The sequence below is a fragment of the Oryzias latipes genome, chromosome 4 (assembly GCF_002234675.1).
Source record: "Oryzias latipes chromosome 4, ASM223467v1".
NCBI lineage: Eukaryota > Metazoa > Chordata > Actinopteri > Beloniformes > Adrianichthyidae > Oryzias > Oryzias latipes.
Window position 1 is genome coordinate 2,503,093 of NC_019862.2, and position 25,171 is coordinate 2,528,263.

The 25,171-nt window shown below is 41.2% G+C and overlaps 1 protein-coding gene across 1 annotated transcript in view; it reads left to right on the top strand.

Annotated features, from left to right (window-relative positions):
* Positions 1-24,372, top strand: part of ncan (neurocan) — a 132,727-nt gene extending 108,355 nt beyond the window's left edge. The window contains exons 12-16 of the mRNA XM_011473587.3: positions 8,207-8,365; positions 10,507-10,589; positions 10,987-11,131; positions 21,024-21,206; positions 23,246-24,372. Of these exons, the coding sequence (XP_011471889.1) occupies positions 8,207-8,365; positions 10,507-10,589; positions 10,987-11,131; positions 21,024-21,206; positions 23,246-23,376 (701 nt within the window). The 3' untranslated portion in view covers positions 23,377-24,372. The remainder of the gene's footprint in view (positions 1-8,206; positions 8,366-10,506; positions 10,590-10,986; positions 11,132-21,023; positions 21,207-23,245) is intronic.
* Positions 24,373-25,171: the final 799 nt, after the last annotated feature.

A 25,171-nucleotide genomic window follows, 5' to 3' on the forward strand; every position in this document is an offset into this window, starting at 1 on the left:
TATTCAAGTCTATGGTTGGAAGTTATATAACCTTTGTGTACTGCACATTTGCTAGAGGCAAATGGCCCTGGCTAGGCTCAGATTTAAAAAAAATTTTTTAATGAAGTGAAAGAATATATAGAATAAAATTGTTTTTTTGAGAATTTTTGTCAGTAACTTTTTCTTGTGTATTTTGCACTTTTTAAAAATTAATATGTAAATGCCGACATTTTTTTTCTCGTCTTAAAATGAAATCAATGATATAAGCTTTATTAACAGACACCTTTTGAGGTACTTTACCCTAAGAGCCAAAGATCCTCTTTTACTGTGTATTTCTGAGATATAAAACTGCAGGGTCTCAAAAAAGGCAAACAGATGCTATTATTTTCTAAGTTGTCTAGGAGGGAGCTTGAGAAAGAAAGCACTAGCATTTCTTTTTTAGGGGATTTTAATGTCTCTTAATTGACATTATCAAAGGAAAGGAAAACAATTCCGTCCGTGAAACCAGGCTTCGAATCCGGGCTGCTCCCTGTTCCCTTCTCTGCTTCTGTGCCGGTCCCAAGCCCGGATAAATTGAGAGGGTTGCGTCAGGAAGGGCATCTGGCGTAAAACATTGCCAAATTAACCTTGCAACTCATCCTCGAAGGAGAGGTTGTTTCGCTGTGGCGACCCCTGATGGGAAAAGCCGAATGAGAAAGAAAAAGAAAGAAAAGGAAAACAATTACAAATTATGTTGAATAACACTGATCCCTACATATTTTTTGAGCTTCTTTACTTTATGTTCTCTTGGAAATGTTTGCGTCTGCTTGCACTTTCAGAGTTGATTAGGAAGCTGTGAAGCTTCTGGGGTTTGACTGACCCGGCTGTTGTCACCTAAACTGGAAACGCAGCAGCACACTTGGCTGAAATCTGCTCACTCTCTGGGTCTTCATGCTGGTAAACATCAATGCACTCTCAGAATGTGTTGAAAGGGGCCCATGCCAGGACTGAGATAAGAAGGAGCTAAACCGTCTTTGTGGTCCTTCTCCAACAATGGCCTTCTAAAAATAAAAAGGAAAAATGAGAACAGGTTCATAAATGAACACACATCAACACAACCACACAGGCACTCATAGACTGTTCCCACTCTAGGCCTGGCAAAAGCATTTCATATGATTAAAGGCATAATTCCATCTGCATGTGCTAAATAAACGTTTCCAGTGCCAAACCTTGTTTCTAATAGGAGAGCTGGAGAAGCTTTAGGGTCATTTATTCTCTTTCAGGGCGGTTATTAAGACACTGTTTAGTAAACAATTGTAATTCCTTACATCAGTCTGAAAGATAGTCCTGTAGAGAAAAGGAACAGCAAAAGTAAAGGACAATAAGATTCAGACTGGGGCTGCAGAGTGGTGTAGTGGTTAGCACTTTCATCTTACAGTGAGAAAGCCCTGGTTCAAATCCCAGCTAGGTCCTGTCTCTGTTCTCCTCATGCATGGTTATCTCCAGAAGCTCCACCTTATTGCCACAGTCCAAAAACATGCTTCATAAGTTGATGGTGACTGCAAACTCTCCATGAAGTCTTAGTCACATGCACCCGAGTGTACGGCGATGACCCGTATTGATGCTGTGGGTTTTTGGGTTGTCTGGGCCCGTAGAGGAGTGGCAACATCCTAAGTGGAGCGCAGATGTGTCTTGCCCATGTGGTCATGAAAATGGAACGTACCAATAGCTGCCATTACATTGACTATAGAATTGCGCAAATTGGATTTGCGAAAATAAATGTGCTTAATGGAAACGTGAACATTTCGAAAAAAACTTGCATTTATTGAAAAAAAAGCTTTTTTTCAATGTACATAAATGAATGACTTATCCCATGAGCTGGTTTGTGTTTGTTCACATAATTATGATGTAATGGAAACAGGGTCATTGCAAAATCAGTTGTTTTTTTTTTACTTTTCTAGAATGTTGATTAAGTTTTGCACAAATGTGCGATGTAAACACAGCCATTGTTGTGCGTATGGTAAGTGTATTGTAAAGTATTTCTAAGGCAAACGTAAGTAACACAGGTGATGCTGTTGTACGGTGTCCTTATGCCACACTGTAGTCATTGGTAAGGTGTGAGTACTGGCTCCTTACTGACCCCACCCAAATGCTACAAGCAGCGGGTGTACACATGGTCCATCTGTAGGGACACCTGTAGGATGTCCACAAACTACACTCTAATTTCCTCATCTCTAAGGGCGAGTTTATTCTTCAAAGAGATTGCAGTGGTCGCAAGGCCATCGGACGGAATCGCTAATTTTGCTGGGAAATGTGACACCTGCTGTGAAAAATGACATCCTCCAAAACTGGAATTTTACGGCCTTAGTTCATTTGTGTGCCGACCGCATAATTTTACCTGAATTTATTTTGAGCAATTAGAGTACGCTTACCGAGCCAACTCTGTTCAGAAAAATTTATTTTTAACACTGTAGATGATGAAAACCTAATTAAAGAAGTGATGAAATACCTAAGTCCACACACAGATAGCAAGAGACAGAGAGCGGACAACTATAGATAGAAAATAGAGCAAGATACTGGAAAGATCTATTCTCTATCTCACATCTTTTAGCACTGAAGAATGATTTTTTTTAGTTAATTTTTTATTTATGTTTTTAATTGCCTTCCTCTCTATAGCAAACAAACACAACACTTCCTCTTTTGTCTCATTGTGTACCTGCTTATTGTGCTGTCCTATGGGGTCCAGATGACCCAATCCTTACATTGACGTGTTCTCCCTACCATGACAAAGGTGGATAAAGTTGGAAAGATTTCATGTAATCCATGGACACCAGTGAAGATCACAAATCATTGAAGAAAAAAGGTTCAGAGCACTGTGTTTAGATGACCCCACAAGACCCCCCTGGGATAGCACAAGGGTTAATTGCAGACGCAGCAAGTCTATGATTCAGATGTCTTCCATGTTAAAAATAAACACTGGAGCCAATCCCGTCACTTGAAAAGTATGAACGCCACTTAGACGTTCAATGCAGACGGTGGCAAACAAAATCAATATGAACCAGACCCCGTGATTCTGGATATGACTGATCCAATGGATGATCGCTGTGAAGTAGAAACCGGCCTGTACTTTACCCTTGTGTTTTGTTTAAGTGCTGATTGCGACCTGTCGCCCGCAGCGTGACCATATGCAAACACTTTCTCTTTATTGGCTCACTGGGAGGTCTACAATCTTGACATTTTTTGTGGGCCACCTGCATGCTGTATCCACTCGTCGGAGCAGTTTTAACAAGGCTTTATGTGTGTGTGCCTCTGTGATAGACTGGAGTCCAAAGTGAACCCCACCCACTTGACAGTTGCTGGGCTGGCTCCAGCATCCCTGTGACCCCAAACAGGACAAAGTGGGGGTAGAAGAAAATTAAATTAATTTATGAACTATGGAAAACAAAGGAAGGTAGAGCTTGAGTCTGTTTCTCTTCCTGTCTGATATTTGTGGCATTTCATTTGGGGAAAACTTCATTGAGCCTCACAGGTGTTCTGATCACAAGTGCTTTTTATAAAACTTGCTTCCGTTTAGTCATTTACAGGTTTTCTTAAAACGCTCAACAAGGATATATTTATGTAATCTGAGCATATATTTACATGAGTACAACCATAGAATTAATTTACTTTAAACCTTTGTTCCCAAACACAGCTTTGCTCTAGATTGTGTTTTAGACACTGCTCTGCTGAAGGGCCATTCGGGTCGATTTGTCCCAGTAGAATCCACAAAGTAAATAAGACACTGCTTTGTATTTTATAAGTTATTGTTGCTATTTCGATAACTATGAATGAACTCTTGTTTTTTGGGGATAAATTAAACATAAATATAGAGAGAGAATAACATTTTTTTCCTAATCTGTAATAGTTTATAACTTTTGACAGAGGTTCACATGACTTCCTTTCAAAATAAAATACTGCTTGTGCCAGTGAGGTCATCAGTCATTTAAAAAAATAACAGTTTTTAATCATCTGTTCCCATTAAAGCACCAATAGCTGTCACTCATCTTGGTGTGTGACGTTTGTTCTCCACATTTGACCCATCTCCTGGGGGAGTAGTGAGCTGCAGACACAGCCGTGGCTGGGAACCATTTGGTTTAAGCCCCAATCCGTCCCCTAAATGCTCAATGTCAAGCAGGGAGACTGGCTTACAATTCCTCACACCGTATGTGTAAATTCTGCTTGTGCTTGCTGATCTCCTGGGACTCTGTCTAAATGTTTTAGTAGGGCTTTGGTAAACTCTGAAACTGCACTGCTAGGTGGATTGTTAGAGCATTTTGGGCACTGTAATAATAATGATACTAATAATAAATTTTATTTAGAATGCGCTTTACATTTCGGGTAAAATCTCAAAGTGCTAAAGCACTGTAGTCAAAGTTTCACGGAGCGAGACATACTGTTTGGGAATGAGTTGAAAAGAATTTGACTTATTTGACTGTTTTGCTTGATGTAGCCAAAAAAAATATCGATGTCTTTCAAACTAAAACCACTTCAATTTTCCTCAATTCAATTCAATTTTATTTATACAGCCCAATATTTACAACAAGAGTCATCTCAATACACTTTATGCTGGTGATTGTGCAATAAACATGAATCATAAAGAACATGAAGTCATAGAATTCAATAGGTAATGGCTAAATTAAACTACACAGACTAAACTAAACTGGACATCCTTTCCCTTAGAGCCTCCTTCACGGATCTCTTCAACAGGAGAGCCAGAATGGTAGAGTAAAAGAGCCCCATGAGGCTCTGTAGCTTCATGTAGCAGAGCCCTGGGAGCCTGATTGGTTTAGTTCAACCTGTGGGGACTTTCCTTATAGTGGATCAGTGATTATTCTAACCCCTCTGTTTACTTTTTTATATATAAAGGTGTGATTTCTTTTCCTTTCTGAAGAATAATGTGGTTTATTGCTTCATGCAGCTTTAGTGGCAGTACCAGCATCTTCTGGATTTGTAGGTACAATCTTACCGATCTTTAGTCTTTTATCTGTTTTCTGTTCAAAGCTGTTGGAGGGGACGGATGTTTCACCTCCAACAGACTGCAAAAACTCATCAGTGAAGAGTTACAGCAAATCAGTGGTAATGTTTCCCATTACTCCTAATTGTAGGAGTTACCTTGTTGAGTGTCCCATTAATCAATATCACACTTGTAATAACCATTATTAATTCTTCAGCCATTCTGAGCACAGTCTCACATTTTGACACCGCCATCAGGGGGTTTTCCTTTTTAGCCCCTACCTCTCTTTTCTGTGGACTGCTGTCATCTGGCCTCTGCAAATGGCACACTGAGCTGTCAGCCTTCAGAAAGCTTCGCAGTGAGGAAACACACAAGCTCACACAGAGCCATGCACTTTAGCTTTTTATCATTCAGTGGATCCAGAAGAACCAAGGAGCAGAAATATCCCTCAGTGATGTAGATAAATGATCCAATCAGTCACTTGGAGGCTTATGGCCTTTTATTTCCAAAGTGCTGGCCAGAAGAGTTGTTGGGAATATTAATTGCTGAAATACGCTCCGTACTTGTTCCCCCTATCTGACTGACGAGAAAAAGAAGACAACTTGAATAATGTCTAAATATTTGAAGAAGCTGACGTGATGTCGAGCTTGGAGCCTCCCTGTCAGAGAGTAGGAGGAGGAATCAGCAGAGACTTGCTTGAAGATCTGAGGGGGAGAAAAATGTTTTTTTTATTTAGTTCTTCTACTGTGTTTGTTCTCCTCCTTCTTTCCTCATCTTTGCTTTTCTGCTGCTTGCAGTTGTTTTGTTTCCTCTGCCTCTGTAAGTCTGTTGGGCTCTGGATAAACTTAATCCTCTTTGGTTTGTTTGTTTTATCACATATAGTATGCAGAAGCCGTCTGTAAACTCTCTGACCTTGTTTATCTTTTATTATGTGAATATGAAACTATTGGTTAAGGTTTTCATGGAAGCAGCAGTGGGAGAAACACTCTGTGTTGTCATCCCAGCACTTTGCCATCCAAAGAAGACTTGCATGTTTCATCTGTAGTTCACACTTGTTTTCTGTCACACTTGGGCCCACTTTCAGTGGTAAAAGCAGCAGCGTTAATGTTTGTCTGGGGCAGGTAGACAGACGATGTTTTAGTGAAATAAGAGAGGTTTCAGTTCACAAAGCAGATTTTCATATGCAGAAGTGGTTTTTTAAGAATAGGAAATACATTTTTATCAGCAAGCACAAAATGATTGGGTTGTGTTTTTTAAATGTAACACAACTTTCCTACACCGATCAGGAAGTCAGGTGTTTGTGGCTCTGTGTAGATTTTTTTCAGCTGTCTGCATTTCTTCCTTCTTCTTTGAAAGACACAAAATCCACCACAAACATTTATCAACAATGATACAGTCATGAAGATTGGCCTCAAATCCAACTTTAGTCACCTCTTGTGACAGAAGATTCCTAACCCCCTGTTGTAACAGTAACATCTGTCTATGTGTTGGCTCAGCTGCTGGACAGGACAAGTTAGAAAAAAAGTAACATAGGTTGGTAAAAGCTAGACCGCTCCCATGTGATTTCCCTCACCTTCTCTTGATGTTCATCTCTGACTTTGAAATGTAGACATTTTATGGACTATGATGCTGCAACTCATAACAGTGAACAGGTAATTCAAGGTAATGCATTCCTTGAGTAAAATGCAGTATAAAGAAGAAAACAGCTGTTAAGAAAAGACCCTAAATGTTGAAGACTGGGTTTGTGGTGGAAACAGAAGTAGGGATGTCCCGATCCTGTTTTTTTTTTTTTCAATTCTGAGTCATTTGATCTTGAGTGTCTCCCCAAGTCCTGATTTAATACTTTCAATACACATTAAAAAAAAAAAAATCCAAAATGAACAGGTCCTTTCATTTAACTGGCTTTATTTCATCACTCTAGGGATTCAAGGATTCTTCATTGTCGTTTCACCACAGGGTGAAACAACATTTGTGACTTAGGTCCCAGTATAGACATTTACAGAGCAGAAACAAAATTATCAGTGCCATAAAAATTTGAATTGAACACAAAGACAATACAAATATAAACACAGTGTAAAAGAGATGTTGGTCCATGAAAGTGGATATTCAGCTGGAAAAAAAAGGCGGGGGAATGGGGCTGTAGGGGACTCCTGAGCCCAGTGGCCTCCCAGCTTCTGGGGAGAATGTGCTCATTAGTCTGGTGATTCTGCTCCAGGACCGTTAACGCAGGATCACAGAACCAGCTCCTGCAGTGAGAGTGGGATTGTGCTTCTGTGAGCTCAAGCTGGGAGGGATCTTCCAGCCAATATGCTGCTCTTTACTGCTGGGGTGTTTGAGTTTGCCGTTCAATGGTGAAAAGAGTGAGAAGACTCTAACTCTGTGGAAAACATAGATTGGGAAAGGCTTCTCTCCTTTATTTTCCCCTGGTTCTGGTCCTCCATGGTTAACACAGCGAGTGTCTCCTTGCATGTTAAGCAGGACCCCAATCTGCACTCGTAAAATTGCTGGTGTCACTTCTCATTTGATGAGGGAGAGGCGTCTTCCTCATCAACCATCACCAACTCTGTAGAAAGGAGGCAGAAGGGGAAGATGAGGGCAAACTCAAGGTGGTTTTGCTGAGAGATCTACTCTAGTAGTTGAACACGTATCGACACACATTCAAATAAAAAACACAGTTATTTACACAAACAAAGCAGAGCACATACATATTTGCAAGTCAACTCCTGGAGAGTTAAGCCAGAAGAGAATAGAGGATGAATAGATGGAGGGGAGAGAAGGGGTGAGGTGAGAGGAAGAGCCGGTGCACTGACAGAACAGTGAAGGGGCTTAATTACAGGCCAGCTCGGCACACTGAAAGCAATTTCTAAGAATTATTGTCAGATGAATAGATTAAAACACCTTACTGCTGTCTCGCAAACAGCTTGCTCCTGATTTTGATTACAAATCAAATCATCGGGAAGATGACACAAAAGGCTGGGGCGAGGGGAGGGAGGCAGAGAGGAGGAAAAAGGAAAGGACACTGCTTGAGAAGGAGCATGGCATTGAAGAAAGATGGAAAAACTGCAAAAAAAGAGTTGCCTGTCTGCGGATACAAGTAGCTAACCTGCTTCAGGAAATTTTTCCCTCCTTTGATCCAAATCTTCCTGACTCTGCCATGGGATGCAAACAACCAACGCTTGTCCTCCCACCTGGATAAAAAATGAAGTAAAAGTCTCGTTCAGTAACCGCCTTTCTTGTGTTTCGTGGTCCTTGCAGACACAGAGGGTTGTGAGCACTCGTGGAGGAAGTTTCACGGCCACTGCTACAGGTATTTCAGTCGCAGACACACCTGGGAGGACGCCGAAAAGGACTGCAGAGAGCACAGCGGCCATCTGGCCAGCATCCACAGCGAAGCCGAGCAGAATTTCATCAGGGGTGAGTGCGGTGGGCAGATTTGGCAAACACAGAAAATGCAAATGATGCTGTCTCTTTTTACCAGACTGCATAACAAGCAGTTTAAAGTCAAAGCATGTCCAAATATTTTCATTCATGAGGACATACAAACCACATATGCTCATGCTTGTTTTCCATCAGCATACAGTAAATAATGCACGGATGTTCCAAACTCACAGCGAAAAGGCTGTGGTTCAAATCCCAGCTGGAACCTTTCTGTGTGGATTTTGCATCTTGTCTTTGAGCATGTGTGCGTTTACTTCTCCTACCACAGTCCAAAAGCATGCTTAATAGGTCCATTGGTTGCTCTGAAGTGTACCTGGTTTGTATCTGTAACTGTGTGTGATTATGTGCCTGGCAACAGGCTGGTGAAATGTCCAGGGACATAGGTCAATGGATGGATGGATGGATGGATGGATGGATGGATGGATGGATGGATGGATGGATGGATGGATGGATGGATGGATGGATGGATGGATGGATGGATGGATGGATGGATGGATGGATGGATGGATGGATGCATGGATGGATGGATGGATGGATGGATGGATGGATGGATGGATGGATGCATGGATGGATGGATGGATGGATGGATGGATGGATGGATGGATGCATGGATGGATGGATGGATGGATGCATGGATGGATGGATGGATGGATGGATGGATGCATGCATGCATGGATGCATGGATGGATGGATGGATGGATGGATGGATGGATGGATGGATGGATGGATGGATGGATGGATGGATGGATGGATGGATGCATGGATGGATGCATGGATGGATGGATGGATGGATGGATGGATGGATGGATGGATGCATGCATGGATGGATGGATGGATGCATGGATGGATGGATGGATGGATGGATGGATGAATGGATGGATGGATGGATGGATGCATGGATGGATGGATGGATGGATGGAATCTTAGAGAACTAAATATTTGTTGAGATTGGTAGCCTTTATGCATGGACTGAAACACAGGAGCTGATCAGTCAGCTGTATGCTTAGCCGTTTTACATGCTTCATGACCTTTGACCTCCACTGCCACTTGTGATTTGTGAGCAGCTGATTACTACTAGCAAACCTTCTCTAGACAGTAGAGCTCCCACCTTTATTCCACTCAGCCAGAAAGAGGTAAATTGCCTGGAAAATGGACATTGTCTCTCCCTTAATGAAGAAGTCAGTCATTAAGGAGATGCATGCGTTCAGTAATGATGTTAATCATCCCAATGAATGAAAAATTAAAGTGTGCTTATCCATCTGCACACAAACAAAATCAACCAAAAACATGATTAGAGTTTGTTTTCACTTTTCTGACTCACAACGCCATCAAACCTGGAGGCTGTCAGGCTAGTTGTGCCTCTCATTCCTCCTTAAAGCCTGTGGCTTTAAAAATATCTCAGTTCTTAAACATCAGTTAGTCCAGGGCCTTTTTGAGCCTTTTTTAATTTCAGAATTTGCTCTCATAATGTATCTGTAAAACTCTTTCTTGAGACAACTCTTGATATCCATCCTTTTAGTACAATCCCATGTACTTTTTTTTATTTCCAGATGTTTAAATTGCCTTTCTATATGTATTGCAGGGAGAAATTCACTCATTATTTTACACAATAATTCCACAATAAACCTCAAATGTTTATGTTCCAAGGATTGATTCTTTCTTTCCACACCTTCATGTTAAGTGCAATAAAGTTCCTTGTGTCTGTATCATTAACTGACTTCTGGGTTCTCTTGTTATCAGAAACGGGTTGTGTTTTTCTCATACCTGACATGTTTCACCTTTATGTTAAATCTTGAATGAAAAATAATGGGGGGGTGTCATTCCTATGTCATTGCAAACAACAGATGTAATTGGTCAACTCACCTCTGAGTTCAGAGACTACTGAGGGTTAATGCGGAATAATGCCTTTAATTGCCGCCTTACGGCTTTGTGGCTCCGTTTATTGTCATGAGTATTTTATATGTGGCTGAGAGATGAGAAAGGCTCCATTTGACCGTCCCCTCCTCCTGCTTTTGAGTTAAAAGGGAACAAACTGCTGAGTTTCTAAAAAGATCAGGATTTTGTTTTTTGCTTTTACTTTTTCAACTCATTGAATCTGTGTGTAATGTTCTACTCAGGCCTCAGTCATGACAACACCTGGATTGGGCTGAACGATCGCACGGTGGAGGATGACTTTCAGTGGACCGATAAGATGGATCTGGTGAGAAAAGCGCGGCTACATTTAGCTTGTTACAAAGTTGTAACCCTTGTGCTATCCTAAGCACTTTACCATTGGGAGTTGGGTCATCTAGACCCAATAGACAGTGCTCTGAACCTTTTTTCTTCAATGATTTGTGATCTTCACTGGTGTCCATGGATTACATGAAATCTTTCCACCTTTTATCCACGTTTGTCATGGTAGGGAGAACACGTCAATGGAAGGGTGGGGTCATCTAAGGTAGCACAAGGGTTAAATAAACTGAAGCTTGAAAAAAAAATCCCAGAATCCTATTTCTCTAGTTTTTGTTTTTTTATTTTAGTCTTAACATATTTAATGGTCTCAAATATTTATAAGTATATTTTTCCTTCATCTTTGTCTTTTTTTGTACATTCTACAGCAACATGAGAATTGGCGTGAAAACCAGCCGGACAATTTCTTTGCTGGAGGAGAGGACTGTGTGGTTATGATTGCACATGAGAACGGCAAATGGAATGATGTGCCCTGCAACTACAACCTACCCTATGTCTGCAAGAAGGGGACTGGTAAGAAAAGAACTTCATCTAGCAACCCCATTATTCACAACCACACATCTCCACCTGCAGCACTGTCCATTGCTACTGGCTTAACTACACTGTTAAACTTTCATCACAGCCCAGTGGAACGTTTTGCTGGCAGTTTGTTTTCACCGCTTTCTTCAAAGATCTGTTGCTCTGGATTTAGTGTCGACCTCTTACGCTTTATGGATGTAGATCTGAAAAGATTACACATTTTTAGGATGTTTATGGAAATGTCTTGTCTAAATTGACAGCCTTTACACCCAGGTTAGGTAAGGTTTATGATCAATAATCTGCCCATCTTTTTTGTAATACCATTAAACTCCCTACTTTGCTCAGTGAGGTCATTTTCAGCCATCAACAGAGGACAGTTTTCCATTTTACTTTATTATTGTTGTTGGGGTTTGGTGACTAGCTGCTATGGTTACATCAACGTTGTTGAGCCATTTCATTCACTTACTTTATTAGAGTTATGGACATAAACCTTCCAGTAGAAATATAACCCCTATGTCCTGAAATGGTTCTTAACAGGATCTGAGAAACTGTCAGGAACTGGAGGAGTAGAACCCAGAAGGCAGCAGGCCGGGTTTGGTGACGGAAACTCACGCTTTTCATTAAAAAAAAAAGTAAACAGGACAAAGCCCATGAAATAATACAAAAGGGTGGCAAAACTGATGACCTGGCTATGAAGAAACGACACCTATATACACTGCAAATGACTGAAATCAAGACTGAACCTGACCCTGGGGTTACAGCACAGGATCAAAACCAAGGAAAATGACTGACATGACCAAATCCAGGAGCACAAACTTCACAGAAACCATCCGTCTCAGCCTGTTTAATGTTAAACAAATAAATCTCAAATAGATGCATTTTCTTTTTTCAACATCAGTTGAGCAGTCATTCCTCTCTTATCCCTAAATAACATTTTATTTTTATCATGGGAGTTACGTTCTAAAAATAAACTGTGAAAGGTCAAATATGTCAAGTAGTCAGCTTTACTTTTTACAATCATGGACAGACATGAACATTCTCACACTTTTCTCTTTACTTTAAACTCTCAAAGTTCAAATTTTCACAAAAAATAAGTTGTTTTATAGAGTGAAAACAAAGATGTAATTGGGATCAAAGATTTATGTGGATTTGACAAATTCTGGAGACACAACGTGAACGAGATTGACTGACAAGGTCTACAGCCAATCAGGACGCAGAACACAATTATTAGGATTGAAAAAAAGTTTCACAAAAAAAAGCAAAACAGCAACATTGTGAAAGGTTAACCGCGATAGAGTGAGGAAACACTGTCGTACGAGTATATATCACTTTTTGCCAAAACAAAGTACCGTGATTAATAATTTAATCATTAGCTACATGTTGAATGAGCCGTGTTTTACAACTAACTACCAGAAATTTAATAATTCAAAGCACTGAAACCAGAAGACATTGGTAGATGATAAGACACATTTCTGTTAGGGCTTCATAAACCAAAACAGTTTTAAAATAACTTTAGTTTTTTCAGGAAGGTTTCAGGTACAGTTTGAAAATAACTGGCACTACACTCCATCCTGACAACAAATAAAAAACATAACCACAAGAAGACTAATGTTTCCATCCATCTTCCTCCTCTTATCCGGGACCGGGTCGCAGGGGCAGCAGTCTAAGTAAAGATATCCAGACTTCCTTCACCCTGGCCACTTCCTCCAGCTCCTCTGGGGGGACCCTGAGGCGTTCCCAGGCCAGCTGACAGACATAGTCTCTCCAGCGTGTCCTAGGTCTTCCCCGGGGGAGGCGTCCTGGAGGCATCTGGACTAGATACCCGAGCCACCTCAACTGGCTCCTCTAAATGTGGAGGAGCAGTGGTTCTATTCAGAGCTCTCTGCGGGTGACAGAGCTTCTCACCCTAAGGGAGCACCCAGCCACCCTACAGAGGAAGCTCATTTCAGCCACTTGTATTCAGGACCTGGTTCTTTTGGTCATGACCCAGAGGTCATGACCATAGGTGAGTATTGGAACAAAGACTGAACGGTAAATTGAAAGTTCTGCTTATTGGCTCTGATCTGGCTTCACCACGTCGGTACAGCAACCGCATGACGACAGACGCCCTCCGATCCACCTGTGGATCTCACGCTCCAGTCTTCCCTCACTCATGGATAAGACCCCAAGATATTTAAACTCCTCCACCTGGGGCAGGAACCCTCCACCCACAAGATGCAAAGATGCAAACTACCTTTCTCCATTCAAGAACCATGGCCTCAGACTTAGTGGTGCTGACCCCATCCCAGCCTCTTTACACTCAGCCGCAAACTGCCCCAGTGCATCATGGAGGTCCTGGTCTGATGAAGCCAATAGGACAACATCATCAGCAAAGAGCAGAGAGGAAATCTTGTGGTCCCCAAACCAGACCTCTTCTGGCCCCTGGCTGCGCCTAGAAATTCTGGCCATAAAAACTAAGAACAGAACCGGTGATAAAGGGCAGCCCTGCCAGAGTCCAACATGCTCTGGGATCAGATCTGACTTACTGCCTGCTATGCAAATTAAGCTCTTGATCCGGTCATGCAGAGACCGGACAGCCTTCAGTAAGGCTCCTCGGACCCCAGACTCCCAGAACACCCTCCACTGGATACCACGGGGGACGCGGTCAATCGCCTTCTCCAAATCCACCAAACACATATGGACTGGATGAGCAAACTCCCACAATCCCTCCAGCACCCTAAAGAGGGTCTAGAGCTGGTCCACTGTTCCACGACCAGGATGGAAATCGCACTGTGTTGTTGTTCCTGGATCTAATGTTTCAAAAGATTTAAAGAAATGCCATCCAAAAGATAAAAACTAACGAAGACTAATGCAAAGCAAAAGAGATAAAAACTAAAAACAGCTAAAGATTTCAAAGCTTTTCAAAGTTTTAGGTTTCTGTATAAAGGTCACAGAAAATGACTGGAAGTTACAGTAATTATACTAAACAGCAAGGAGAAGCAAACCTCTGAGGTTATTCAGGAGAGTCACAGCCTGATCTGCTGCTTTTCCATCTCTCACTCTTTTACATTGAAACGTCTCCCATGTAGAGGAAGAGATTAGTGATGACCGTCTCCATGCTGCTGTTTACAGTCGAAATGTTTCTCTCCCTCACCAAGCTCCAGCATCAACTTTAAGGAGTTTTTATGTAGAGCTCACATCCCAGTTCAATTTTATTTTTTTTATAAGCAACATAATTATACATTCCCCAGGGATTAATTATTTCAGGAAACACTGTATTTCCATTTTTTTACTCTGTGAAACTTGAACAGAAAGATGAGAATTTCAAAAACGTGCGCCTCAACCTTTTTGTGTGTTGCAGCTGCTGTTCTTGTTCAACTATAAAGTCACTACATGCTCCTCTGAGAGCTTGTTAAGGTTTATTTTTCACCACCTCTTTGCATAATAGTCACATTCATGACCAATGGAAAAGATGTGTATCCACCAACTCGTTCAGAGAAGTACTGGCCCACAAAACCACCGTGCTTTTATTAAGAGACCGGACCCTTGAGCATTAAAAACATGTGGGACTGCTGTGTCTTCTCCACTGAGAATGGAATTTAGAGCTAATGATAAAGTGAAACCTATTCTTTATGTCAAGCCACAGTTTTTTGTGAAAAGCCAGTTCACCAATGAGGTTGTTTCTAATCTCTACACCATGTGAATAAAAACATCAACTTTAAGGCCAATCAATTGAAATTTACTTGTTGTAAAACATGTCATTTCTTTTTTACAAATCCTAATAAATACCATTGCGATGGCTAAAAGATGACACGCTGAACTTTTGGTTAAATCCCCGTGTTGTGAGGTGTAAGACTCCCTCTAAAGGGAAGATTTTGGAGAAAACCTCCACAGAAAGTCTATGACACATCTTAGACTCCACACATCTGTGATTAAACAGAAGAGACCAGTGTTATCAACATTGATACCCAGATGATCCTGATTTGTTGTAAAAGTAAAAGTTACATACATACCAACTCCAAACAAACCCCTACAGACCCTGCCTCCTACAGCACATTCATACCAGGAAAGTCTGGGCTACAGTGTGAAACAGAAGCATGTGTGTGATGATCGTCTGACCTATTGGCCAGAAAGGTCAAAGGTCCAACCTGGCTGCTTGGATAATCATTTTCTTGTTACGGTCAGACATTCCTTATAATCATTTTAGTGTTAAAGGGCAATTGAAAACCTTTGGGGATGGATGGTGGGGGAAGTTTACATAAATGGACATCAGTTCCAGAAGGATGTTCTTCATAAAACCATCTTCACCACTTAGCACAACCTTCCCAAAGCCTTTCAGAAACCCTCAGATCAAGCAAACCAAAACAATTTTTGAGGTGATCAACAAGAACGAACGGTGGACCAATCATTGCGTCTTGTGCACCTCACACATTTATGTAGGTTTAGTGTTGTTGTTTTTTTTCAGTTTAATGCAGCACTGGATGCATGAAGCTGCTCCTTCATCTTTTTGCTGATCCTGAAGTGAACAGCAGTTCATGTTCAGCTGCATGATGTGCGTGTCTGCCAAAAGATCATTGAGGAATTGCACCTCCTTGTTGCTCCGGGCTTGTTCACAGCCTGTGGCTTTTAGTGGAACTTCCACAGCTCTTTATTCCCCAGATGACCGACTATGGTTGCTTGTTATCCCCAAAAAACGGATTACAGCTGGAATTTGGTTTAGGTGGAGCTGGATTGGTGCCAGCTCATATAACACTGTAACCAAACTGTACTACAGCCTGCTTGGAAGCAGACTGAGACCCCTCTTCAGACGGGTATCAGTCCACTTCTCTGGTTCCGACCAGAGTCCACATGTGTATATTCACACCAAAGAACACTAGGTCCAGACAAATGTGAGGAGTGTGCTTTGGTCTGTTTTAACCAAAGCAAACAAGACAGGTGTGAGTACACCTTATTACCACACCAGAGGGGGGGCCTTAAACCGTAACACATGACTGATTTATTGCCATCTTTGACAAAGCGTAGAGTCTAGTGGTTAGCACAGGGAGAAGGCACTGGTTTGAATCCCATTTGGGAGCTTTCTGTGTGGAGTTTGCATGTTTTCCTCCAGGCACTCTGGCTTCCTCCTACAGTCTAAAAAGATGCTTCCTAGGTTAATTGGTATCTCTCAATTGTCCCTTGGTGTGAATAGGTAGGTCGTGGTGCTTTCACCCAGCAGTAGCTGGGATAGGCCCCAGCAACCCTATGACACCAGAGGGATTCAGGGATTCAGAGAATGAATGACTAGATGGATAACAAAGAGTGACACGCAGCACTGAGTTGGTTTCTCGTTTGGAAAACATTCCTAAAAACCGGTCATACACCCTAAACTCCTCTAGTGAGGAGATAAAGAAATTCCCCATCAGCAGGGCATATAGGAGGAAATCGTTCATCCATTCTAGATGGATTATTATGTACAGAGGGGAGAAATCTAATTTGGTATGGCATTCTCTGCAGAGCCTGAGAGCACATTGGTAAATGATAGACTGTTGACAGTGCTTTCAGCAGCACAGTGGTCCATGTAATGTGATCACTCTGTTCGCACAAAAAAAAGCTTTTGTTTTATAAATGTATTTCAAAATTAAGGTGTTTGGGATTGTGTGTCTTGAGCAGAAGAAGTTTTCTGTTCATTGTCTTCAGTGAGTTTTAGTGTCTGGTCTTCAGTTCTACCTTGTCAGGTCATCTGTTTTATCTGCCTTTTGTTTCTCCACGGTTTTTGTCTTGTTTAAGTAGATTTATTAAATGTTTACGTTTCTGCCTCTAAGCCCAGTTTCCTGCATTTCCTGACAGCTGAACCCAATGTGACTCTGGTTCTATGTTAGGATTCACAACTAAATTCTATTTTGCATCTCATCCTCTAAACACAGGTTTTTGTTGTGATTAGAAAGATTTTAATACAGACGATTGTGAAACTGAATGATACAGAGTTTAAAGAAGCCGATTCTAATCAAAAAATATTGCGTTAAACAGATACACTTAGTGTCGGACCAGTAGTGAGGAAGACTTAAAGCTTCTCCTCAGGATGCAGGAACATCAGTGTTGGCTGCTCCTTCTTTACTCAGCGACGCCTGAAGGAGCCTGGTCACTTTTCAAGATGCTTCTGTTTCTTCTCTTGTTCATTTTCCCACATCACAGAGGAAATCTCACGTTTTACTGTAACACAGAGGATGACAGAAGCTGCATTTCCAATACAGATATGTGCAAAACGTTATCGAAATTCTAGAAATGTTGAAAAAACACAATTTCCCAATTGCACAGTTTCCATTAAATCATAATAATGCGAATAAACAAAAACCAACTTGTGCGATTAGTAATTCAAAACCGTGGCGACAGATTTCTGCTAATAGTACTCATCATCTATCAAAGGAGACATCGGCCATGGAGATGCGAGCTCCTTACACGTGGGAGGGGCTACGGATGAAGCCATTTTGGGAAATGGTGGTTGGGGATTTTTAAAGAGGAGCTGTGGATCCAACAATTCCTCACGACGCGCTCAACTTTGGATGATTCGTGTGATGCTGTGGGACGTCCGCTGTGCATCGCCCAAGGCAGCCAGTTCCTACCAAGAAGCACATTGCCATCCGGTTGTTGGTCACATGACTCATTTAATCTAAAAAAAAGTGTTTCCATTACATTCTTAAGAAATATTTATATTTTTGATACTAGTCAAAAACCACCTACTTCAAGAGCAAAACACGTTCAAAGAAGAAGCAAAAAAATGTCATAGTCAATGTAAAGGCAGCTATTGGTACGCTCCATTTTCATGACCACATGGGTAAGACAGACCAGCGCTCCCTTTGGATGCTGCCACTTCTCTACGGGCAAATTTATTATCACGATTCTGATTTGTGCAATTTCATGGTCAATGGAAATGCAGCTAGAGAGACATGAGGGGAAGGTGAAAAGAGGGAGGAACTGAAGGAGAAATCCTTTGCTTTGCTGCATCAGTTTAAAGCCATGTCAAATTGTGTGGATCAAGTGATTACATGAAATTTGTGAGTGAAGCTGGTTAATGAGACATTTGTGTATTTTTTAACTCTTTTTTTGTCTCTAAGTGTCAGCTAAGGCCCATTAAAAGTTCCTTTTCAGAAACAATTTAGAGAGAGCCCTTCTTCATCGCAGCATTACAGTGCCTCACTGAACAAGCCAAAGTCCATCAAGACAATTATATAGTTATAGAATCCATTGACTTTTGAAGAACCTGCAAACCTTAGTCAAACTCGCAGGTTTTTGAATGTTACTTCCTGCTTGTGTCTGCTTGGTTTAAGTAACCCTTGTGCTATCCTAGGCACTTTAACATTGGGAGTTGGGTCATCTAGCCCAGTGTTTTTTAACAAGTGTGCCGGGGCACACTAGTGTGTCATGGGAGAGGATCAGGTGTGCCGTGGGAAATTGCCCTCATTCACTGATCTAAAAACATTTTCCCTCTCCAGGATTTCAGCTCTTTGTTCATACAAACAGGCCCTGATAAAACACTGAGTAGTTAGGAATATGAAAAATCGTGAAATAATTTTTTCTTTATGTTTATTTGATTCTATTAAAGACATTTTGATAAGAATGACGGTACCGCGATTTAGCCGCAGCTTAAGCTCTGTTTTCTGAAAAGTCCCGCCCTTTTAACTGTCTCCACCAATCATTCTTGGAGGCTTAATCATATGTCATCAGTCTGACCAATCAGAAGTGGTTAAAGTCTTCACTTCCCTTGTTCTGATTCTGCTCATAAAGTCTCTCAGTTCTAACATAAATACCAGCTAAAGCTCGTCTTCAGCGGTGTAGCTTTCCACAGAATCCGGTATCAGACCGTGGAACAAGTGAACAAAACCATGAAGCTCAGAGACGCCAGTTTGTTTGCGGTCGGCGGATTTTTCCACTACATCTCCCATGATGCATTTGGTTAAATTGACAGAGTCTTAGTGAACAACGAGTCTCTCCTCTTAACGTCTTAAAACAACAACGAACACACATCAAACAGTTTCTAAATATTTTAACTTAACTTTTATTACATCTTTTAGAAAAAACAGCTGCAGTTTCCAGCTTTTTCTGCCACAATTATCACAAAAATGCATGTGAGATTGTGGAGGGACTGTAGATCAATACAGACTATGAGTTTCTCCTTTTTATTAATTTTTGGATGCTGGTGTGCTGGGGGATTTTTGTCAAGGTTAAAGTGTACCATGGCTCAAAAAAGGTTGAAAAACACTGATATAGACCCACTAGACAGTGCTCTGAACCTTTTTTCTTCAATGATTTGTGATCTTCACTGGTGTCCATGGATTACATGAAATCTTTCCACCTTTATCCACCTTTGTCATGGTAGGAAGGACACGACAATATGAGGGTGGGGTCATCTAAGATAGCACAAGGGTAAAACAGAATTAAATCACTTTTCAAGTCCATCTATTATCTGAATGGTGCAGGGTCAGAGAGGTTGCTGGAGCCCATCCTAGCAGCATTAGAGTGAATTCAGTTCAGTACACCCTGGACAGGTCCCCAGTCCATCTCATGGCCACATACAAGTAAATCAACACAATACTGCTATTTGATGGCCAATTTAGAGATGTCAACCCAAGATGCATGTTATTAGGCCATTGGAAGAGTGAAAAATGCACAGAAAGGCCTCATTTATCTTAGTCCTGCCCCCTGTCTCCACCTGTGATGGGCTGTCAGGTAATCTACATAGTTGCTTTCCCCTGTATAGCTGGCTTTAAAGCAGACTCTGCTCACAGGATCACTGCCAGAAAATCATCTGCAGCCAGAGACTCTGTAGCCTCATGCTCATGTTTCCACGTTTCATGTTTTGGATTTCCTCGCCTCTCATTTTGGACCATAGAGTCAATTTGCCCCTATCCAGCAACCCCCGGAAGATTTGTGTCAGGCGGTTTCCAGTCCTCTGTGGGGACTTAGATGGATCCCCAGTTTCCAGATTAACATGTTTTGACTCTCTCCATCTCCACGCCCTTACATACCCAAAAGTGAATGCTGTCATCTCCTCCCCATGAGCCCAGCGCCTTCTTCTGACACAAATATCTTCGTGTCCCCCTAAAAAGAAGAATCAGAGAAATATAAACCTACTAAGCAACATAAGCAATGTGAACTACCAATGTGAACATTTTAAAACTTGCTGTTTTTGCTGTTTTTCTCATGTATCCTACTGAAAAAATGCCTTTGGGTTTCAGTCGCTGTAAGGAGCAGTCACCATCAACAGAATCTGTTTCCACTCAGTCCCAGTGCTGCCTGACTCAGAGCGTGCATAAGTCACAGTTCTTATTTCTTTAAACCATGACTGTCAAATATGTTGAGGGGATTCAACATCTGTCAAAAACCCATTTCTCCACGTTTACATTGATTTCTCCAAACCTTACATTCAGGAAAACCTTCAGAAAGTTTATCCTTTTTGTTTATAGCAAATGACATCATTCAAAATATTATTTGGATTTACTATTTATTAAATGACCTTAAAAAGTCTGCAAAACCAGTCCTATAATGTAAATCAGCAGATTTATTTTCAGCACTCTTGTAAAGATGCTTTCATGATCCATACTCCAAAACTGCAGATTTTTGGCGTTCACTTTTCATGCATCATCCTGTTTGACTGTGTCCTCATACTGTCTGTGCTTTGACTGCAGGAAGATGGGGGTACAGGCGGGAACACAGTCACCCCCAAGCTTTGATAGATCTGCTGTCCTGCAGACTTATAAACCATGTTTGTGTGTCTTTGGTGCTGTGTTGTGTTTTTCACTGTTTTCCTACAATTAGATTTCACAAAAGGTGGAAAAGCCACAAAAATATTCTGTCTTTGAAGTGAACCTGAATTGGTATACAAAAGTAAACCATCTACTAACATAAAGCACATTCTCATTTGTCTAAACAGTTCTCTGTGGAGCCCCGCCCACAGTGGAAAATGCCTTCCTGATTGGTCGAGTGCGTTCACACTATGACATCCACTCCATAGCGCGCTACCAGTGTGCTGACGGCTTCCTCCAGCGCCACGTGCCCACCGCTAAGTGCCGTGCCAACGGCAAATGGGACCGACCTAAAATCATCTGCATACGATGTAAGTTTCACAAACAGCAGTAAAGACATTTTGATTTGGGTTTTTTTAGCACACACATCACTGTGGGTCCAAAACACACATCCTTCTACATTAGCTGCCCTGCAGCGCTGCTGTCATCCCTGCATTCAGGCTTTTAAGACCTGCGCTCATTATTAATAATTGCTAGAGAAAGGATAACTCTGACTTCAGCTTGAAGGAATTCCTCAGGGTTTCCTTCACAGTGATTGGCTATTCTTTGAAGTGCTTCATGCTTGAGGTTAAATTCCTTCTTTTCTTTAGACTTTTCAAAGGATTTCAGAAACAGGTTAAGGATTTTAAGAAACAGAAATGTAGCAGGAAGAGAAAATGTTCTACCAAAGGGACTTTTACTCTTTTCTTCTTATGTAATGTACTATGTTTAATTTATGATTTTAAAAACATGTTTTTGCTCAACAAGCTTTAAGTAATGTTGTGTTATTGTGACGTTGCATTTGGATGTGCTACATCTTTTTATAGCACTTTGCACAAAATATAACATGTTTGAAGTCATTTTAAGGCACCTGGACTTACTGTGTTCTCTTCTGTGTTCTTTCCTTACTGTGTTCTCTTCATAATCTGGAGAACACTTACTGTGTTCTCCAGATTATGACCCAACCTCACGTCAACAAACGTCACCTGAGAGATGAGAGTCTCCTTTGACACTATCTATAGATATATTTTTATTGTACTGTTCTTAGACAAAATGCCATGTCTAACTTAAAACCAGCACTCTTTGACAACGATGGTAGCATTTACAAGTTATAACGTTACAATTTTTGCTTAATTAAAGAAAAACTTGAATGAAAATGTTTTTAAAAATGAATCTTTCATTTTCCTTTCAGCTTTTTTCTTTCGGCTCAAGTGAGACTTTAACAATAGATAAAATGCTAGAAAATTATCCCAGCATCAGTCTGGCAACCTGTCAAGAGTGTACCCCGCCTTCACCCAACAGTAGCTTGGGTAGGCTCCAGCAACCATGAAAGGGATTCAGCGGGTTCTGAAAATGGATGCATGGATGGACAGATGGACAAAAAAACTATTTTCTTTTTAAACTAATACGCTTTTGCTGAGAATCTTTGGAGTGAGTTGTTTTATAGTGCTCAATTTATCATGTGATTCACAGTAAAATAGTCAGGGGTTGCTTGAAACCTGGAAAAGGAAGGAGCTGTATCGTTCAGAACCCCCAAGGACAAGCATACACCTCTTGTGAGCGTCTGGAGAGGATAGCATGCCCCTTTTAAAGGGTTGCAGTCTGCACATAGTAAGATGAAACAATTCCTTTAGTGTGATGGAAGCCGTTGGGTCCATGGAGGACTGGAGCCAAAGACCTTGCTGCTTTTTGATCTTCTCTCTTCATCTTCTCCTCACTGCTCTTGCTCTCTTTTAACTGCTGTCCATCTCTGATATTTGGCTGAGATCCATGTTCCTCTCACAAAGGTTTTCCATTGTTGTATTTCATCTTTAATTGGTTGAATGCTATAAAGCATGCAACCTAAAGCATTCAATGCTATAAAGCATTCAACTCATTGTTTTCCTGTTTCTCTTTTTTCTTTATTATAGAATCATTTGCCATTTTTGCTGCTTAACTCCTTCTACGTTATTTCAGCTATATTAACCATTCAACTATTAAAATGTTCATCTCTTTTAGTTTTTTCCAGCTATGACTTTTGGTCCTTTAAATCCTTGAACCTTTCAGGATATTCCAGGATTAGATCCATTGTATGTCCTGTTGAGTGTACCTGGTTGGTGGCATAAAGGCCATACATGAGCTGTGGTGCATGAGGTTGCCGGTTTGATACCTGGCACAGGCATTTTTTACAAAAATATCCTTTTTGTTATTCTGCTGTTTCACTTGATTTATGGTCAACTTTGATCATTTCTTTCTTTATTGTTTTTTTCCAGTTATTACCCTTTAAGTATTATTTTCTGTCAGCAATATAGCATTCAACCCCATTTTCTTCTGGAAAGGCAGCTCCTTCTAGTTTCTTCTGACTTGTTGGTTTCCATTTGTCGTTTTCCAGCCCGGCGATCCCATCGCTATCGGCGCCACCATCACAACGGCAGAAGGGATCGCAGAAAGCACAAGCGGCATGCTCACAGAGATGGAGGACACCATGCAGGAGAGCAGGGCCAGCACCACGCCCGCTTCTGAACCAAAAGAAACAACACCACCTTCCCTCTGTCCCCTGTTCCCCCTTTGCCCCCTTAACAGAGGCCCATGATTACAGCCCAAAGTTTTTTACCCATGCCCGTCTGTCCCACCCACAACTGCATCTCCGGCTCTCAGAGTTGAGCTTTCTCAACCACCAAAGTGCTGCCAGGTGTCACCAGGACTAAATTCAACCCCTCAGTACTTTTTCGCTCCAATTTTCAGCTCAAGTTTTGGGTCCCAACTCTTTTCTTGCTCAGCTGCCCCTTTACTTGCTCCAGTTACACTCCCAGCAGGCTCAAAATGGAGCTGAGCTGACCTGTTTTTGAGATAAAAAAGTACCTTTGAGACCCACCCTGAGCATTCTTTGAAGAGAAGACGTTTAGCACTAACTGCAAATAGGGATGACATCACTGAAAACGCCGTATCAAAGCCAGACGAGTCAATAAACGTTGACTTGAGCCTTTTGTCTGTTGAACACAGTTATTTTTTACAAACACTCTTGTTCTTTTTCTCAACTCTGCTGCTCTTGGTTTGTCCTTCGTTTGACATTGTGCTAGAGTAACGGTAAGTTAATTGATTTTTTTAAACTAAAGGTAGTCGTAATTGAGTTATTTGATTGTTAGCGTTGTGTCTTCTTGTGGATGTAAGACAGTTACTTTAGACCAGATGGCAAACCCCCAGAGAAAAATTGTGAATCTCATCTCCTCTCAGCTTCATGACATCAGTGTGTTGTTGGAAGTGTTGGGTCCTCTGAAGCAGACCTTCCCACCTGTCACTGCCACAGGTTCATCTGCATCTTTGATGTCAGTTTGTCTCAGCTCAGCACTCCCACATTTCATTTTTCTTCTCTCTTAACTTGCTGGAATGTTTGCTGTGAATTATTCAGTGATGCATCATAGAGAGCGACTCTAAAAAGAATCTTTTATTTAGTTTGGCTGTTGTTTCATGACATTGTTTCTGTCTGTGGTCAAATAAACTGTCCGAGTTCTGTTACCAGCATTTTTCTCACCTGCACAAAATTGTACGGATAATTGTGTGACTAAATAAAAAAACTACAGAGTTGAATTTTCAAGCAAATTAGATGCATTTACCAATAGCTTAACTGGAACAAATTAGTTTGAGGTAGTTTTGTTATACTTCTTCCTTGTAACCCTTGTGCTATCCTATGGGGTCCAGATGACCCCCCCTTACATTGGCGTGTTCTCCCTACCATGAGAAAGGTGGATAAAGGTGGAAAGATTTCATGTAATCCATGGACACCAGTGAAGATCACAAATCATTGAAGAAAAAATGTTCAGAGCACTGTCTAGTGGGTCTAGATGACCCAACTCTCAATGGTAAAGTGCCTAGGATAGCACAAGGGTTATAGCCTAATGTGCCAATGGTAGATGGAAATGCAATCAACAGTCATGTTTTAAATTAGCCATCCTCAAACTCCCAAAAGAAGCAAATCTTATCTTGTTTTGACCATCCTTAAGTAGTCTCAACTGCATCCTAAACGTCTTCGGGGACTTCAAATTCTAAGTGATGGTTTTTGGGTGAGGAATGAAAGCTGGAGAAAAATCCATGATTTATAAGCCAACTCTGCTGCCATTGTTTGATCCACCTCATTAAATAAATGAATGTTCTTTTAGTTTGGTAAACTGTTCAGTATAAATCAAGTGGCATTGTGTGACATCATGGCTAAACGCAAAGATAAACCTTGTTTACCGGACAGCTCAAGAACCGGGGGATCAGATCAATGTTTTAGAACGGGATGGAACGGTCACTCTCTCAGCTGTAAAACCAATACCTG